At 51.6% G+C, this 17,477-nt stretch overlaps 4 protein-coding genes across 4 annotated transcripts; 2 read left to right on the top strand and 2 right to left on the bottom strand.

The window, feature by feature from the left end:
- Positions 1 to 4,073: 4,073 nt before the first annotated feature.
- GLRG_10461 (uncharacterized protein) lies at positions 4,074 to 4,637 on the top strand (the record flags this gene model as incomplete). Its single annotated transcript, XM_008101146.1, has 3 exons — positions 4,074 to 4,316; positions 4,365 to 4,391; positions 4,494 to 4,637. The coding sequence occupies 3 exons, from the start codon at positions 4,074 to 4,076 to the stop codon at positions 4,635 to 4,637; spliced, it is 414 nt and encodes a 137-aa protein (XP_008099337.1).
- A 445-nt stretch (positions 4,638 to 5,082) lies between these two features.
- On the bottom strand, positions 5,083 to 8,000 carry GLRG_10460 (uncharacterized protein; the record flags this gene model as incomplete). Its single annotated transcript, XM_008101145.1, has 3 exons — positions 5,083 to 5,454; positions 5,514 to 7,779; positions 7,900 to 8,000. The coding sequence occupies 3 exons, from the start codon at positions 7,998 to 8,000 to the stop codon at positions 5,083 to 5,085; spliced, it is 2,739 nt and encodes a 912-aa protein (XP_008099336.1).
- A 3,152-nt stretch (positions 8,001 to 11,152) lies between these two features.
- On the top strand, positions 11,153 to 12,376 carry GLRG_10459 (uncharacterized protein; the record flags this gene model as incomplete). The annotated part of the gene is made up of 1 exon (XM_008101144.1): positions 11,153 to 12,376. One exon carries the CDS (start codon positions 11,153 to 11,155, stop codon positions 12,374 to 12,376), a length of 1,224 nt encoding a protein of 407 aa, XP_008099335.1.
- A 563-nt stretch (positions 12,377 to 12,939) lies between these two features.
- Positions 12,940 to 13,302, bottom strand: GLRG_10458 (uncharacterized protein; the record flags this gene model as incomplete). The annotated part of the gene is made up of 3 exons (XM_008101143.1): positions 12,940 to 13,036; positions 13,090 to 13,182; positions 13,235 to 13,302. The coding sequence occupies 3 exons, from the start codon at positions 13,300 to 13,302 to the stop codon at positions 12,940 to 12,942; spliced, it is 258 nt and encodes an 85-aa protein (XP_008099334.1).
- Positions 13,303 to 17,477: the final 4,175 nt, after the last annotated feature.

Here is a 17,477-nt window from a genome sequence, read left to right as displayed (position 1 = left end):
CAGTACCGAGGTTCTGTAGATGATTCCGCTACTACTGATGTTTTGAGAAAACCTTGGACGATGCGATGGGGGAAAATAACGCAATCAAACCGCCGAGTCGGCCCCACACTACGGCCGCAATGTTCCGATATCAGGATCGGTCTACGCTAGTCTTCGGCTCTGACCATCAGGAAGCGGCATCCTCAAAACATGGCGCTTAGTTCAACTAGATCCGATGGGGAAGCAACGGCTTGCCGCACTCCCAAGATGCATACCGTCAAGCTTGTATCCTGCGCTGCGCGTCTTATCGCTTGCTTCCGCTGTAAACCGCTGAGAAACAATGGCATCAAGTGTCTGGCTTCTCGGTTCTTTCCTCCGGCGTGACTACGGCTCCACATCCGAACTACGTAGTCCACTGACTGATAAGGACCTCGCTATGAGACCCAGGATCCTTTAACCGCTAGACCAAATATAGGACTGCTGACCACAGATCATCCCGTAATACGATGTGGCGAAGGCATGCAGAAGCCCAATCAGCAACTCTATTACTGGCTGTAGTGGCTCTGTCTGTAACCAACTGAAATACATAGAACTGATGACCAGACAGTTGTTTGAACAGTTCTTGAGATACCATCATGCTGTAACCCCTGGACAGCGCTGACAGGCGCAGAATCATGCTCCGTATATCCGTGTCTGAGCTGTTTGTTCTTCCAAATACTTGGCACTGCGTCCACTTATTCACGTGAGTATATTCGATGTTGCCACGCTTGGCATCGCCATTCAATATCTGGCAATCGCTCTTGCGTAGTCAATAGAAAGAGGGACTGTGAGCACGTTAGTAACACCAACAGTATAGGCTGAACCGCAATAGCAGCCTGCCTGCCAATCCTCCTAAGCCGCCGCCCGCAATAGCGGCGGTGCTTCTTGCGATAGTCATCGCGATCTTCAATCGTATGGGGTCTTGGAAATAGACTTACAACTACCGAGGTAAGACGGGCTTACGTATGCTCTGTGGACAACCTGTTAAACGGCCTCGTTATGGTTCGATATAGGAAGGCGACGAAAGTCAGGCTTCCACGTGAACACACACAACCAAAGAGTGTCTCCTCATTATCATCCCGATGATTCCAAATATGATTATTAATTCTCTTGCGACAGCGCAGAGGCTTCGTAATACGAAAGTTCGCATATGACGCATGTTGACGGGACGCGATCAACCTGCAGGATGGCGGCAGCCGTAACATCCGTTCAAGCCCCCGCCTCCACACCCAAGTCCAAATGGCCTCAATTCCTATCTCTATTTGCGCCAAGGAAGGAATACGTCTATGTTTGCTGGGGCGGCTGAGCAGGCTGCTTTGCTCACACTGACACGCCGAGGATTCCGATTGGCTTGCTACTACAACTATAGATTGCGCAACCTTTTCTCGCATGCTTAGGCAGGTCTTGGCAGACGTTCCTCACCGTTATGGAATCGCCACTGCTCGATGGGGACAAAGTATCGGGAGGGGGTTATACCGGCTGTAAAGACATGCAGCTTTACCTCCATCTTCCTTGAACCAAAAGCCTTGCCGAACATTCCGGGGCCGTTCCCAAATCACCATAGGCCGTGTTGACCAGTTCAGATAGGAAAACGCCTTGCGCGTGTAAACGTGCAGCTGTGTGCTCAGCCTCTGGTTGATAATGCCATAGCCTTCGAGGCCTTTGGTTGTGGCAACTGCAATTGGTATTAAAATGTCATTTTCCCCGGTACTGTTCTCCCACAACCCGCACTCCAAGCCAAAGAAAACCATATCAAAAGCTCACAAACACACGGCAGCTTCCATAGGAACGCACCGGTATGTCTTCTCTGCCAACCTGGAGGGCGCATAGCGCAGGTAACTGATACCAAATAGGTCAGAACCAGAAGCACAGAAACCTCAACGCCACCGCAATAGCTGCCCTCATCTCGCGTACATACCCCCGAATAAACAATCATGGGCTTTTTTACCCGAATTGTCGAAATCCTCGCAACTGAGGCCGCCAAAGAAGCTGAGAATCCAGAGGGTACCAGCATCTGGGACCCTGTTATCGATTTCCTAGAGCCCGTGAAGGAAGCCTTGTTGAGCATCTTGTGATGTTTCTCCTACCACTGCGACGGCGTACATACTTGCAGAGTCAGGGGTATACACTGTGATGGGGCTGGGAGGAATAGTTACTGGGGGGCACGTGGATGGGTCGCCTAAGGGATAGACTGGAACAGTGGTCTAGGATGGATAGATAAAGGTATTCTCGGACCCATTCGGACTTCATCATCATCAAAACTCATGGCCTTAATACTCCAGGCAGAAATACACCGCCAGTAATTGCCGGAATTCTTATTCCTTATTGCACATACTACAATTTTGGCGATTGCACTGTCAATTCTCAACTTTCTGAAAATTCTTTTGAGATTAGATCTGAAAATTGCAAGATCTACCTATCCATATAAGTTTTATTATTAGCAGACGTTGTTGTAGGTGAGAGTGGTTTTCCCATCTGTTTCTTCTTTCCTTTGTTTGGTGGCCGTGTTGCACCGCCCTTTCTCGACACGTATCAGGGCTCGTAACAAGCTTTTGTCCGCGGAATACAACCTTCATTACACACCACACTGGTTTTTCTACCACCAAACCTCATTTCCAGACGACGTTGTGGTTAACTCGCGTATCTAGCAAGAAGGGAACCCAGACAATGCTAGGAGACATAGAGTCACAGTCATAGTTTTGTCATACATGAGCGCTGGCCTGTTCTCACTGTGTGGTTGGACCAACAGTTAGTTGCCTGCCTGCCTGCCTGGTTACAGCCTCATCAACCCCTTTTATTGAGGCATTAACAGTCCTACTAAAAACACCGCAACTTCATAGCTTTCAGCACCCTGAATGTCTTGATACGCTCAAGACATCTGTTGTTTGTCACGTGCTGATGAAGAAAGACATCCAACTTACAGGAACGGTGGACGGGCCAAACCACGGCTGGGGCATCTACTTCGATGAAGGACGGGTTTTCAAGACTATCTGGGTCATGATATTGGTTTTGTTGCTCATCAGCTTTGCGTTTTCCCACCTATCATGTCGAGAATACAGGGCGCTTTCGGTGTTGGCAGCTACTGCGTCGCGGTTGCTGGGCTCTTTTGGGCTTCCTTGCGCGAAGGAGTTTCTAGACATGCTTTTTCTTCTTTTTTCTCTTCTTGTAGCTTGCCTTTGTGTGAGAGAACAAGAAAATTTCAATTGCGTGAAATATCTTACCTATGAGTGTCGAAAGCTTCTGGGTGAGACCAAATTAAGCATGGATCTCATGACGCCGCGAGGCATGGATCATAGTTGGCAAAAAGAAAATAGATAAAAGATGTGTTAACGACAATTTGATAATCAAAAACCAAGTTCAAGGTATTTTAGAATCAGCAATGGGCAGTATTCAGGAAAATTGGACGAGACATATAGAGGAAAGTACGCACAAATGCCCCGTCCCTCAGGTCCTTGAGGCACTACGTCATTGTGACCAAGACTTGCTCTCTGCTCTATCTATGGATACTTGTAAGAGATGTTTAATAGAGCCGTTGCCGCCCAGATAGTGTAAGTTTATCAGCCTATATGCTAATCTTGATAAAATGTTGTTTTGCGTCACTCGGAATAGTATGGCCAGTACCCATTCTGCCGCGTCTCCCTGGGCGGCGTGCTGGGTAATATCGGGTCACATATTCTGATCCTTAAGCCATATGCTGATTGGCTACTGATGTGGTGACAGCCTTACGTCAACGAAGCCGGCACGGATCAAGGTATTTAACTATCTAGGTCGTGAACGTTAAGCCAGCGGAGAGAAAGTAGTTGATGTCTGTAATCAAGCTGAGCTGGTTCACAACCGAGCCTAGTATGTGATGTAGTACAGACCCGGCTGGTCTGGATGCCACTAGGCCAAAACGACTGTGTATGCTGTGTTTTGAAAGGTTTTATTTGACACCGTGTGAGCAAGCGGGAAGAAGCAAAGAAAGGTTCAATGCTCCCGTTGGAACAGCACTTGATATCGGGAAACTAGCTGAAAAGCTTATTCGGAAAAAGCCCGAGCTGACGTCCATGACCGAAATGGGTACTCACCACCGGGACCTCTCCCCCCACTCCGGTCGGCCCCGCTCCCGCGACTCTGGCCAGTTCTCCGATCTTGCAAGTCAGGCCTCGACTTTCTTCCCTCTCCCTCCTTGGACTCGGCACACTGCTCCTGTGATCCTACCTCGCGCCTCGGCCTCGCCTGACTCCAAGCCCCTTCTCCTGCTTCTACACCCCACCGGTAATCGACTCGACTCAGAGGTCCCAGAGACCGATCAAAATGTATGTATCCCTCATCCACCCCCTCGGCCAACCGCTGACTCGATCAAGGACAAGCAGACCTCGAAGTCTCGCATGGTGCGAGTCAGCATCCCACAATGCTTCGTCAAACGAGGAAACTTTCGGTTTGATTTGCCGTCGCGTGACTCTCCACTCTAGACTAACTGGACGTTACTACAGCGGTTCTTCCACACCGGCGACTTGACCTTGAAACGTCAGGCCACTGACCGAGGCCAATCAATTGACAAGGGAATCTTTGTGCAGTTCGCCGTGGTCTCAAAGCCACATCATGAGAGCAGAAACATCGCGGGGCACATAATGTGAGACGAAGGATATTATACATCATATTCTACAGCTCAACGCGCTAGCTTTCGCCTAACTCGCCGCTGGCTAGCAAAGAAAGATGCCATCTCCAGTGGACATCCGGTAACGACGCCCTGCAAACCGACGATCTCTTCATAGCTCGATTGCGCTCTGCGGCTTTTCCTCGAGTCTGCCTTCCACCGCCGCGTGGAAGGTTTCGTTAGGCAAGACAGCCACCCGTGAGACCAGGGTACAAGACCCTCTTGGAGAACGGGTTGGATGTGGGGTCGACCGAGGATAATGCCCGGAATTGCAAGTCGCCTGGCACCCAGGCGTTGCACTTTCTATGTGAGCCCATTGAGCGCTTAGTCCACGTCATTGGGGACAGCCGATCTCATCCTCTCTCCATCTCCGTTCCTTCTACCCGCACGTCAAAGCTTTGACGTGATTAAGTTGATGTTCAGCATTACTCCTCTTCCGAGTCATCGGAGGACTCGCTGTCATTATCATGAACAGGGGCTTCATTTGTGCGACCGGAGCTGCCAGGGCGCTCTTGATCACCCTTGGGATTACCATCGTACATATTGCGAAGCCTCTCAAGCTCGGCGATGCGAGCTTCTTGTTCTTGAGCGTTCATGGGCTTGTTCTTTTTGGGCTTGGTGGGCTTGCCAGACGACTTGGCGGGAGCGCTGTTCACGGGAGATGGTTCGCGAGCAGGCGCACTCGGAAGGCCGTTAGCAAAGGTAGGCAAAGCTTTCTTGCAAAGGTCCCAAAGCTTGTGGAGGGCCTCGTTGGTAAGTTGGTCGATCTCGAGCTCGAGTTCTCCGCTGCTGTTTTCCTGCGATGAGTGTTAGCAAATCAAGTCCAAAAATGCAGGAGCATTGGAAGTTTTCTTACCGATTGACCAGTATCCTTCTTGATGATGTCGATAGCGCGTTCGATATGAGGACTCTCGAGATCGTTGATAGCATTGGCGATGGCGTCCTTTTCGGGCTGTGTCATGTTACGCTGCTTCGGCTTCTTGGACGCACCGCCCCCAACCTTCTTCGGCCCAGGGGCCGCAGCCGCCTTTTTGCTAGGAGCGCCGCTAGCCTTTTGCTTGGTCGGCTTTGGCGGCTTGGCCTTCGCTGCCTTGGCTGGCTTTTGAGCCACGAGGTTCTGCTTCTCCTGCAAGATACGGGACCGAATAGTGCTGATCAGGGATTGCTGGAGGTCAATCATGGTGTCACCGGCGATGTCCGCTGTCTTGTAAAGCTGAGCAAGGTTTTTTGTCTCCTCCTCCAGTCGTTTTTCGAGCATCTGGATCGTCTTGTTCGTGGCATCGTCAACTGTGGTGGCAGGCGCCTCCTCCTCTTCCTCCTCAGCTTCGTCTTCGCTTTCACGGCTCGAGCCGTCAGAGATCGGCTTTGCCGGAGTGTGCTTGGCGATCCACTGGTCTTTCTTTGACCACAAGTTTCTAAAAATGAGCTCAAGTTGTTGCCCTTGCTCGTAGACCGGCTGACCAGGCTGGTTAAACTTGTAACAGTTTTTGAAAACAAGTTTAATGTCTGTCTGGAAGTCCTTGATGCTCTGGTAATCATAGCTCTTGATTTTGGTCATAATCGTACCCAGGTCCATGGGTCGCTTGATGATGGTGAAATAAGTTGGAATTGCGAGCGCCACTGGATCGACTGGGGCGAGGAATGCGAAGTTGCAGTGGGCGTTCTTGGCGTCCATCAACTCGTTCAAAACCTCGTAGGCAAACTGAAGTTCAATCGGCAGTTTCTTCTTGTTGAAGTTCTTGGCCGAGTAGTCTGGGTCACGGTTTTTGGTGGGCTGAATGGCACGCTTGGGCCGGTCCAAATCGTTCTGTGTCGAGGCGCGGCGAACCTGCGGCACACCTCCGGGAGGAACGGCGTAAGCCTCGGCTTCGGCTTTGGCAGGAGGGCTCGCAGCCGGGATGCTAGGCTGTCTGCGGACCGGGGGCGGAGGGGCGGATGGTCGTGACTCGGGGTGGCGCGAGGGCTTGGGTACTGGCTTGGACTTGGCGGGCTCGGCGGAAGGAATGACACAAACGCGTGTCCAAGCGAGCTTAACCACGTTGAGCGCAGCGGATGTGATCTCGTTGTTGATGCCGTTGAAAATGACTGAGTTCTTGTAGATCTTGCCCAGGTCATCCTTGAACCCTCGCAAGGTACTGTACTTGTTGTCGCGAAGGTTGCGCTCGAGCTCGCCGATGTCCATGGGGTTATTAACGCGCATGACATAGCTCTCTGCGAGACTAGGCCACATCTTGACGACGGCATCCTTGAAGTGTGCGCCGTGCTTCGTCTTCTTCACGCCGGCTAACACCTTGCGGAACTCTCGTGTTTGATGAGACGTGAGGGGCTTGGGGTCGCGCTCAGGGTCGTTCCAGAGGGGAAGATCTTCGAGAGCCGCCTCGCCCTTTGCGAGATCGTCCAGCGCGCCTTGTGGCTTCACCTCCACCGTAGACTCGATGGTATCGACGGCTGAAATTTCGTCGTTAGAGTCCGTCTTGGCGCGCTTGGGCGCAGGCTCAACATCAACGTCGTCTTCTCTTTCGCGAGAAACCTTGCTTGCCGTTGACGGAGCCTCCGCCATGGGCACATCGGTATCAGCAGGCTCCGAAGGCTTGTCCTTGTCACTGTCAATGGCCAATTGCGACAAGCTTGCTGGTTGCAGTTCTACCTCTTTTGCAGCCTTTGCCTGTGTAGCAGGCGATGACTCTCCCTCCTTAGTCCCGCTGACTTTATCTTCATTTTGGGTCATCTCGATATCCTTGGACTCGGTGGCGCTCTTGGGTTCGGATGCCTCGGCTGTATCTTCAATAGATTTCTCGCCTGCCTTGTCGTCCGCCTTCTCATCAGACTTCTTTTCCGACTTATCCTCCGGCGCATCGGTCATGTCGACGTCCTTGGATGGCTCCGCAGGAGCAGGGCTCTGGGACTTGTTTGGCTCCTTGGTTTGCTCGTCTGGCTTTGCCGATTCAGTCTTCTCCGAAGATTTGTCAGCATCCTTGGCGGGCGCGTCGGTCTCCGTGTCGCCCTTTGAAGGACTCAGATCCGCATCATCCGATGCCTTGGGTTCATCATGCTTTCCGTCGCCATTCACAGTGGGCGACTTCGCGGGCTTATTATCAGTCTTTTCGGCAGGCGAAGCGTGACTACGAGGAGGTCGTTGTGTTAGCGCCTTATCATTGGCAAAGGTAGAATGCGCGCGAGAATGAATGCGAACACAATCGCAACACTGAACAAACAACGCGCCAGTGCTAGATGCGACTTACCCGTTTGTCTCGGGCTTGTTGTCCTCCTTGGCTGATGTAGACTCGGCGGGCTTCTGATCAGAGGTGGGACGTTCTGACTGAGGTGACGCCATGACTGCCATGTGGTGATTGTGGTAAGGGCAGAGTTACTGTGCGCGACGCGACATGAAAGCAGCGACGCGCGCAGGTGATATTCGGTGCGACGGCGATAGCACGAAATAGACGACGAAAATTGACGAGGGGAAATGGAGCGCAAAGTTGTTCTCGAGGTCGGAGAGAGGGGGAGGTCGTGGAACGGATTGTCAAAAGGTGGGTCTAGGAAGGTCAGGCGCGGGGCAGGAACAATCGTGTCGAGGATGTGACTGATGTCAGGAAGGCACTACCAGAGCAAGCGCAGTCGCGAGGAAGTTGCCGCCGCCAAGGGAAAGAAGCAAGCTCGGGGGAGGGAGTTGCGATGCGTGGTTGCGCGCGCAGGAAGGGAATGCGACAGCAATTATATGAGATGCACACGTCTCAGAGAAATCGCGAGAAATCCGTGGATGCGCCTGCAGTGGTTGACAATGCGCAATTGGTATTGAACCGCAGTTGTCGCAAGTTTGACGATGACCGTTGATTGTGGGAACAATGCGATCGATGAGATAGATGGGGGGTGGGTGCGAAGTGAAATGATTAATCCGGCCGTATCGTATCGCGTCGCGGGTGGCAGGGTGGGAAGGTGCGGCTGTGTGAGTTTTTGGCGATACGGGGAGGTGGAGGGACCTGAGCGGAGGAAATCGCGTGCACGTCAGTGGTTTTTGGCCGAGATGGCGGCGCGTGGTATTTATGAGAAAGGACGGGTGTGGTAAGGGTGGTCCCCGGACAGCCGGTTATCTGGCCTTATCGGAGGCGAGGGACAAGAACGCGCGATCGCGACTGGCGACTACAGAAGGGGTGGAACCTAAAAACCGTGGCGGAAAAAAGGATAGTGGCACTCGTTGGGCCGAAAAAAAGGGACCAGACAGTGGAAGAAGGTTAGAGAGGGGGCGGTCAGTGCGTCGTGGGTGATCGACGACTGGGGGGTGTCTGTGGTTGGTGAGAGGGAAGCCAGCCTGACAGAGGACGAGTAAAGTACCAGGTCGGTCGGGCAGGTTGGAGGTCCGAGGGGGGGGGGGGGGACTTGGGGGGAAAAAAAGAGGGAAGAGATCGTAAATTTGCGACGAAAATGTTGGAAGTGCAAGTTGAATGGAAGGGGACGGTGGACCGGGGGCGTGCATAGGTGGTGACATAAAGAATGCATATTTATGCACGCTGTGGAGGCACTGGCCAATGAGGGCATGTGTCCGCTCCCGGATCTAGACGAAAAAACGCGAGGCTGGGAAATGTGACTGGGCCCAGGATGCGATGTGGAACTGTGGGCAAGTATTGAATGTGTGTGATGCGAAACGGGAAGCCATGTTGAACACGCGTATTGGCAGGGACGGGACGGTGAGAGCCGGTGGACACGGAGTCTGTTTGTTCACTCACCCGAAGCTGTCGAGGCTTTGTTTTGTTTTGTTTCCCTCTCTCTTCGTCTCTCGACGTGATGGTTTGCTTTCCGTACACCAGTTTGTGGTTTGCGATACCTGTGCACGAGAAACTATGTCAGTGTCGGGAAAGAAAGCACGAGCTGGCTGTGGCTAAGCTCGTCGATCGCGTGTAGGAGGGAGGTGACCGAGGCTGGTGGAGTAGTGAGGTGAGGATGATGCGCGACTGAGCCAGCCATCTCGACTGATTCCAAAATGACCAAGCGAGCAGTGACATTGAGTTCGTGCGAGGTGCAGGTCTGGTGCGCAGTAACATGAGTTTTTCTTTTCGTTTTCATTTCTGCTGAATATACACAACGTAATCCAAACGCAATGCAAGCCATGCCTTGCTCGGGGTGAAGCAGGACCAACGCTGTCCGTCTAGGAAGAGGGAAGAGAAGAGGGAGGTGCGAATGAAGAACAAACGCAGCTCCAGCACCAGCTCCAGCACCAGAGGGGGGGGGGGGGCCAGCGCGAGGCGTCGACGCGACGGGAAAGATGGGTCGTGTCGGCGGTGGCAGCAAGAGTAGCAAAAGAGAAGGAAGATATGTACACTATGTGCTGGGGGCTCGAATGCATGCGACAGGAAACAAGAGTCGGTACGTACCGGGAAATGAAAGGAAGCTCGAGCGAGAACGGTGGCGGCGCTGTATGGAGCGATGCGTTCTTTGGTGCAGGTCTCGTGACAGATCAGATGACTGCAAGCTTCCTTTTGGAATTTTCCAGGACTTTTTTATATCAAAAAGCGCGAAAATCTGGATTAGGGGCCACTTCTTATTTGTAGGAGCCCGTCAAGTCGCGCTGACCCCAGTCGCCGCTTGACAGTTTACCCTGGCCAGGGCATGCGACAGGGATAGTTACGGCCTTATTGGCCAATCAGAACGTCTATGTGGGTCTGGATGAGACAAATGTGGCATAACAGAACGAGACGGAGGCCACGCCTGCTCGAGCGTCGTGTCAGCCAATGACCATTGCTTGGTGCGCTGGATTGAGGGAAGTCGCTTCCCTGAGCCAATCACGGCCTCCGTTTCCTTTGTTTGGTCATGGATATCTGGTGACCCCGGCGTGCAGCCACCGGCCTGAGGCTTAAGCATGTTCGCGAATAGCTTCCATCCGAAAACCTAGGCTCCGCGCACAGCCGCCGCGCCTCATCTCAGGTTGTCGCTGCATGTGCCTGAGCCATTACGAGGCGGCATGAGCGAAATTTCAGCAAGCAAACCAAAGTGTTTGGAAAGCGGAAGACACCTTGTAGATGTCTGTCTACCTAGCTACCTTGAGGAATGCCCACACAGAACCGAACGCGTTCCGGACTGGGTTTCCGAGAATCGAACTCTGAGCCTTCCTTCCATGACACGTGCTAGATACCTGATTGCCCACCTACACGGGTTCCTTAGTCATACGCAGTGTCCAAGCTGCTCGACTTGATTATTAGCTAAGCACTGGGAGTGGCTTTCGGATATACTAAAGTCCGAGATCCGACATCGTCGGCGGATACGGATACAGCAGAACAAGTTCCACTTAAGCACATTATGTCAGCACCTTCCCCCCCGCGGGCGGTCGTGTGCGCCGAACCGAAAAAAAAATTGGCAGCCGGCAGAAAAAAAAAGTTCAGGCCGGTCTCTCGTTGCTGTTGGAGGAGAGGACCTCGATCACGACTTTTCCCACCTTTTTTTCTCTCCCACCACCACCACAGCGCCAACCCCAACGTCTCCAAGATACCCCGACTCGTCACAATGTCTTCGAGGCGAAAGTCATCCGGCAAATTCGCGGCTCCGGTCGTCAAGTCCACCCCCAAGGCATCCAAGACGACAATCGACGAGAGCAGGGCGGCCGTCTCTGCGACGGACTCGTTACAAGCCGCGCTGACGGGCAACAATGAAGCGATTGAGATCTCCTCCGATGAGGACAGCGACGAGGATGTCTCCGACGAGGAGATGGGTGCACCTGATGCCGAGGCCGGCGACGCAACGGAGACGGTGAACGGCAAGGACGACGACGCCGAAAACCCCACACAACAACAACCCAAGACAGACGCCGAGGGCGCTGAGGACGAGGAGGAAGCGGGATCGCCCACCTTTGGCGAGCTCCTGCGGGGCACAATCGACGTTCCCGCCATCCTGTCGCAACAAGGCGATTCCAGTAAGGCCGTCGTCTCGCAGTCATCAAGAAAGAACCTTGCCCCGCCATCGCTATCCTCCCTGAGCACCGTCCTCACCCAGGCGCTCAAGACCGAAGACACCGACCTCCTCGAATCCTGCCTGCAAATCAACCACCTCGAAACCATCCAGCAGACAATTGAGCGCCTCGACAGCAGTCTCGCCGGCATTCTCCTCACCAAGCTCGCCTCCCGATTCCACAGGCGGCCCGGCCGCGCAGGCAGTCTCATGACCTGGGTCAAGTGGACCCTCGTCGCACACGGCGGCGCTCTGGCTGTTCAACCCAAGGTCCTCGAGCGGTTAGTCTCTTTACAAAAGGTCCTCAGCGAGCGCTCGCGCGGCCTGCCCAGCCTGCTCGCTCTCAAGGGCAAGCTTGACATGCTGGAGGCGCAGATGCAGCTCAGGAATGGGCGGCAACGCAGGGGCGGTGCCGGCCAGACCGATGACGCCGACGAGGACGACGAGGAGGAGGGTGCCATCTACGTCGAAGGCGAGGAGGACGCCGAGGAGGACGCCGACGCGGCCAACGGCCCCGGCTCAAGAAAGGCTATGTTGGCCGCCGACGATGACGACGAAGACGTCCCCGCCACAAACGGCTTCGTCGGCGACTCGGATGACGAAGACGACGACGAAGATGCCATGGCGGCGGAGGACGAGAGCTCGGGCGAGGAGGTTGTCGACGAGGACGACGTGGACTACGAGGACCTGGAAGATTCGGACGACGACGACGACAGCGACGCGGAAGCCGCGCCGCCGGCCAAGGTTCAGAAAACTGCTTCTTCGTTTGCCAAGAGAAAATAAGGGGGGGCGAGCCGCTGCAGGTGTTACGACTCATTAGAGGGGAGGGAGGGGAGGCGGGTCTTAGAACGGCACATAGACTTGGCTTGGGCCGACAATTGACATAATATTGTGCAATAGGGCAGATCATGCGCTGTATGGAGTTTCCGGTCACCAAAATCAAAGGGTTTTGAAGAATTCAGCAGAGAGTGAGTGGCGTTGCATCGTCATGCTTATGTCCTCTCATACACTTTCATGAAAGAATTGGTGTGTTAATCAATCAACGCACTAATATTGACAGGCTGCTTGGATGACCTGAGTGATACTAGCTATATCAAGACGGACCAGTCTCAACAGGAGTACTCTAGCTCGCATTACAGCCCTCTCCAAATAGACTACCCGACCTCAGGTCGCGTTTTCTCGGACGTCACTCATCCACGGGTTCCGGCGGAACAGTTCTCCGCGGCCCCATATTTCCCGCTTCCGGGAGAAGGCACAAACCTGCATGTCGAGATCCACTGCGGGTCTCTCTCCTCGACTAGGACATCTCCGCCAACCATGGACAAGAATTGCAACCTCAATTGGACTCAATCGGCATTGTAAACAGCGAGAGTGAGGCACTTCGGGAAACCGTCATAAGTTGAACCCTTCGTGGTCTGAATAAAGTTGGGGGAGCAGGGTTGGCTGAACGACTGTCAGTTGTAGCCTTTTAAAGAGGAGTTAAGTAGGGAACATACGGAGCCATGCCGTCCATGGCGAGCTTCAAAGTCAAGTACTTGCCATCGGTGGGGACACTGTTGCTGTCGACCTCGGGGCGGAAACTGCCGTTCCTGCTTTGCTTATCAATGAGGTCCCAGGGAACCTCAGAGGATGGTGGCCCACGTTTTACAGACGCGGTGAACGCTGCTGACGCCGTTGATGGCGGGGTAGGTGTTGAGAGTTGCGGTCATGAATAGGTTCTCATAGGATACTAACGAAAACAGATGAGAGCAGGTCATTTTGCAAGTGCAGACGAGTGTGAACATATCGTAAAGCTTACGCCTCGTTACGTAAAAGCTCAGACTGAAATGTATTTTAGATCTTGAAGATTTACCTTAAATCTTGCTTATAGCATATAGACAGTATAGCCCCCGACAAGAAGACAAAGTAGGTGACGGTAAAGCGGCATTGTCGCAAAAACGACGCCGTTAATCGCAAGCAGCAATTAACGCCTTATGTAGTACAACAAGCATTTAATAATTGAATAGTGAAGATAAAGAGAGAGACCATAAATACCACGCCACTATTGACTAAATATGATTGAATACTCCATATATCAGTGAGCTTGAAGCCGCGTAACCTCTAGTGACTGAAAATGAAGCCTCATGTCAGTCGTCTCTCTGCTGTATCTTCGTCGCTGCTGGCCGCCGGTTAGCTCTTCGCACTGAAGACGTACAGCCTGCATCGCTTCTAAAATGGTATCTTGCTCCTCCTGGTTCTCGTCTCAGCCGCCCCTCTGTTTCCAACAACTCACCGAGTTTGGCCCCAACCCTATAAGCGTCTCCTCCTACATCAACATCTAGGACTCGCGCGCCGTCTAACCCCCTTGCCCCTCCTGTACCGCCGACCACAGCTAGGGCGTGTCATCGCCAGAGACGCTCTCGCACGACTGAATGCTGTGCGACTGTCTCGGCATATTCAGCATGGCCCGCTGGACATTCGCGCACAACGACGTCCATCCGGACCGGGTATTTGTCGCGGGGAGCACACCAACGGAGGTTATAGGTAATGGCACAGTTCAAAGACGGACCAAGAGCGTGTATGTCAACCAAGGGCTGTTCGAGGGTTTCGTGGAGCATGGGACTGATGAAAAAAATCTGCATAACCCGACGAAGGTATCAGGTTATTTGATCTAATAGATTGTACTGGCAACAGTTGTCTCTCGCGCATGTCGTCGGCAGTGCCCTGAACGTGCGTTAGGAGAAGGAGTGCTGCCAACCCCCAAAGATGACATTGCCTGAATATTGGGACAAGTTGTCAGCGGAAGCTAATTGGCCATATGGTGAAGGGATACCAACCCGTAGCACATGTGTATGGACCGGGTTGGGCTTATACAAATGAATATCCTCGTATTTCAATGTCTTCGTCACTAGGCTTAAAGCGTCATCGCCTTTCTCCTTCCGCAACACTTGAGCTCGAGACTTGTAGTAGAAGCTTTAACCCACTCTTGGACCGAGTTATAGCCTGAATTATGCGTTAGTATACCAAGTGACTAGCCACCGTTGAATCAAATATGGCACTACGGAACGATATTCGCATGTACATTATTTTTCTCCGTGTGTAGCTGGAAACGGCGCGGTCACAGACCCTTCAATGTCAAAGGCCCTCGCACATATGGTTATCCATTGTGCCACGTACGCTGTTAGTCCATCGGGATGGGCGATGTTAGTCTCTCCATCTACCCACACAACCATTCAATCAATTCAAAGGCTTCAGGATTAAACCTAGTCATCCCCTGTAGTTCTCCTTTTGCACATCTCTTGTCTCGTGATAGAGTGGCATGCAGATTCAAGGACTGCCTTCGGGGAATCATGGGTTCAACGAAAGTGATGTGAACTGGGCACAATTTTGGGATCCTTCAAAGGTTGTTCCCTGTGTCCTGTCTTAACCGTTGTTGCCGAAGGCATGTCACTGGTTTCCAAATCCGCCACCATTTTCTTTGAAAACTAGAGTATCTGGGTCGCGACTAACGGTTTGGCGCCTGGACGGATTCATGAGGGCAAGGTAGAAAGCTTGAATGCACTTCACTTCTGTAAGAGACTGGGAGCTATTTGACAAGTTGCATATTACGTAATACAAACGCGAAAAGACGAACCAAGAACCGGTTAATAAGAAGAAATGCCTGCAGGTAGTTCCTCGTGCAATAGACGCAAAGTTGACAGGGAGCCGAGACACTTTTATATCCATCTCTGTCTGTACATGAGCTTGGGTGACAACAAAAATGGAACCGCAATTGCCAGACAGCAATTGCGCCTTATCTCTCGTGACAGCTTGGTGCCACGTGCCTTTGAAACACCCCTTTACTACCTATTCCACTTGCACGGAAGAGAAAACACCGGGATGATAAAGGGCAACCCCAGGCCAGAAAGATTTCTAGAAGAACGGATAGAATCTTGGTCTGTGCAAGCCTCCGGTTGTTGGTGTCCCCTTTCGTAGGGACATGGGGTTATAAAGAGTGTGTTATTCCCTGGTACTTCCTGGTACTTTCTATCCCTGCTAGAGGTTCCCCCCACTGCCTGCGGCCGCCCGTTCAATCAAGCTGCCATCCAGAGAGTATACTATGTATGCGTGCATTGCAACAGGTAGTGATTTAAATGAAGCAGTTACAGGTGATTTAGCCAGTCAAAGTCAGGTGCACCTTACCATCTCAACGAGATTCAACGTCCATCTTTGAAATTAAACTATTGACTAGGCAAGTACCTCCATAGAATTGTGTTTGATCTAGAAACCTTCGAATACCTCAAGTTTTGGATTGTTTTTTCTCGACTGTGTAAAAGCAGTTCACCTGGTGTCGCCACCGTATTTTCGGCGGCTGTAAGGCCACTGACATCGAGAGTGGCTGTTGTTTTCGAGTCTACAGACAAGCTGATAATGCCCCCCCCTGACAACCCAAGAGTACTGTGCACGATAACTGATAGGGGCCTATACAGAGTTAAGCTGACAATAGATATAGTTATAGCTAATAGATAAGGGTATAAATAAAGGGGAAAAAGGGAAATAGAGGTAAAAAACAGAAGTAAAAAATAAAAGTAAAAAAATAAAAGAAATAGTCTTAGCCTATCTTACCTTACTTCCTTTACTACGCTTTAGGTTAAGATAGGCTAAGACTATCTCTTTTGTTTTTTACCTCTATTTTTTATATTTATTTTTTACCTTTATTTTTTACTTCTATTTTTACCTCTATTTTTACTTTTATTTTCTACCTTTATTTTTTACTTTTATTTTTTACTTTTATTTTTTACCTCTATTTTTTACCTCTATTTTTTATTTTTATTTCCCCCTTTTCTTTTTATTTATACCCTTATCTATTAGCTATAACTATATCTATTGTTAGCTTAACTCTACACAGGCCCCTATTGGTTATTGTGCACGGTACTCTCGGGTTGTCAAGGGGGGGGGCATTATCAGCTTGTCTGATGGCTCTTTTCTTATGTACCTGCGTCGGATCTGTCGGCTTCAGGGTCTTATCACAGCGCAGCGGGGAAGATGGGACATCCATACTTGTGCATCGAATCGGTGGCCCCAACACCCCGAGTCTGCTGCGCCTCTCGGTTCCCGCCGAAAACCCTGCCTGATCATGTTAATGGGTTCCTCAGTCAGTACAGAGCATTACTTGGGAATCAACGCATCGGGATAGAGGTAGGTCCTTGTGTTGAGAATGGCAGGCAACTGCATGTCACCATCGATGTCACCATCGATGTCACCATTGATTCTGCGGCTTCCAACAAATAGGTGCCCGCACATCTTCAGGAAGACAAGCCTCGCTGCTCGCCATCAAGGATATTAGAAGCCCAAACATGCGTTGAACTTTCTCTGGTTAAAAAAAAAAAACTTGGTCATAGGGCTTTGGCCTTCAATTGGTCCGCCCTACGAGAAATTTGATTAGGTACGTCGTCCACTTGATGCCTCTGAGGAAATGTCGTCTGCCCACGCTTTCTGAATGCCAGAAAGGAACTTAGAATGATTAAGAGCGTTGGCAGGATCCGTAGACTTAGCCGACTCTAATCGAGGCCACGCTGGCTATTACTAATGGGTGCAGTTGAATCAACACAGGCATTTTGTTATGTGGACGTGTCGCCAACACCTACCGCTCTAGACCAGCTAAATCCTTGCCCTCTTCCTTCCATATCATTGCGCTAATAACTTTCATGCTAACCTTGACTAATGTCCTGGCCTTACCCAGACCGCACATATCTTTTGTTTATCTAAACCAAGTGCGCTAAGTTTAGGTATAACACGATAGAGCGAGGAGATGCTTAAGCTTTTTGCTCCTCATCATTAAATGTTACCGTGTGAGGACGTAGAGACACAAATTCCCAGCCTGTTCCTGGAGTGTAAACGAGATCAGCACATTGCGTTTACGTCT

This window comes from Colletotrichum graminicola (assembly GCF_000149035.1).
Source record: "Colletotrichum graminicola M1.001 genomic scaffold supercont1.61, whole genome shotgun sequence".
In the NCBI taxonomy this organism is placed as follows: Eukaryota; Fungi; Ascomycota; class Sordariomycetes; order Glomerellales; family Glomerellaceae; genus Colletotrichum; species Colletotrichum graminicola.
This window is presented reverse-complemented; position numbering and strand designations above follow the sequence as displayed.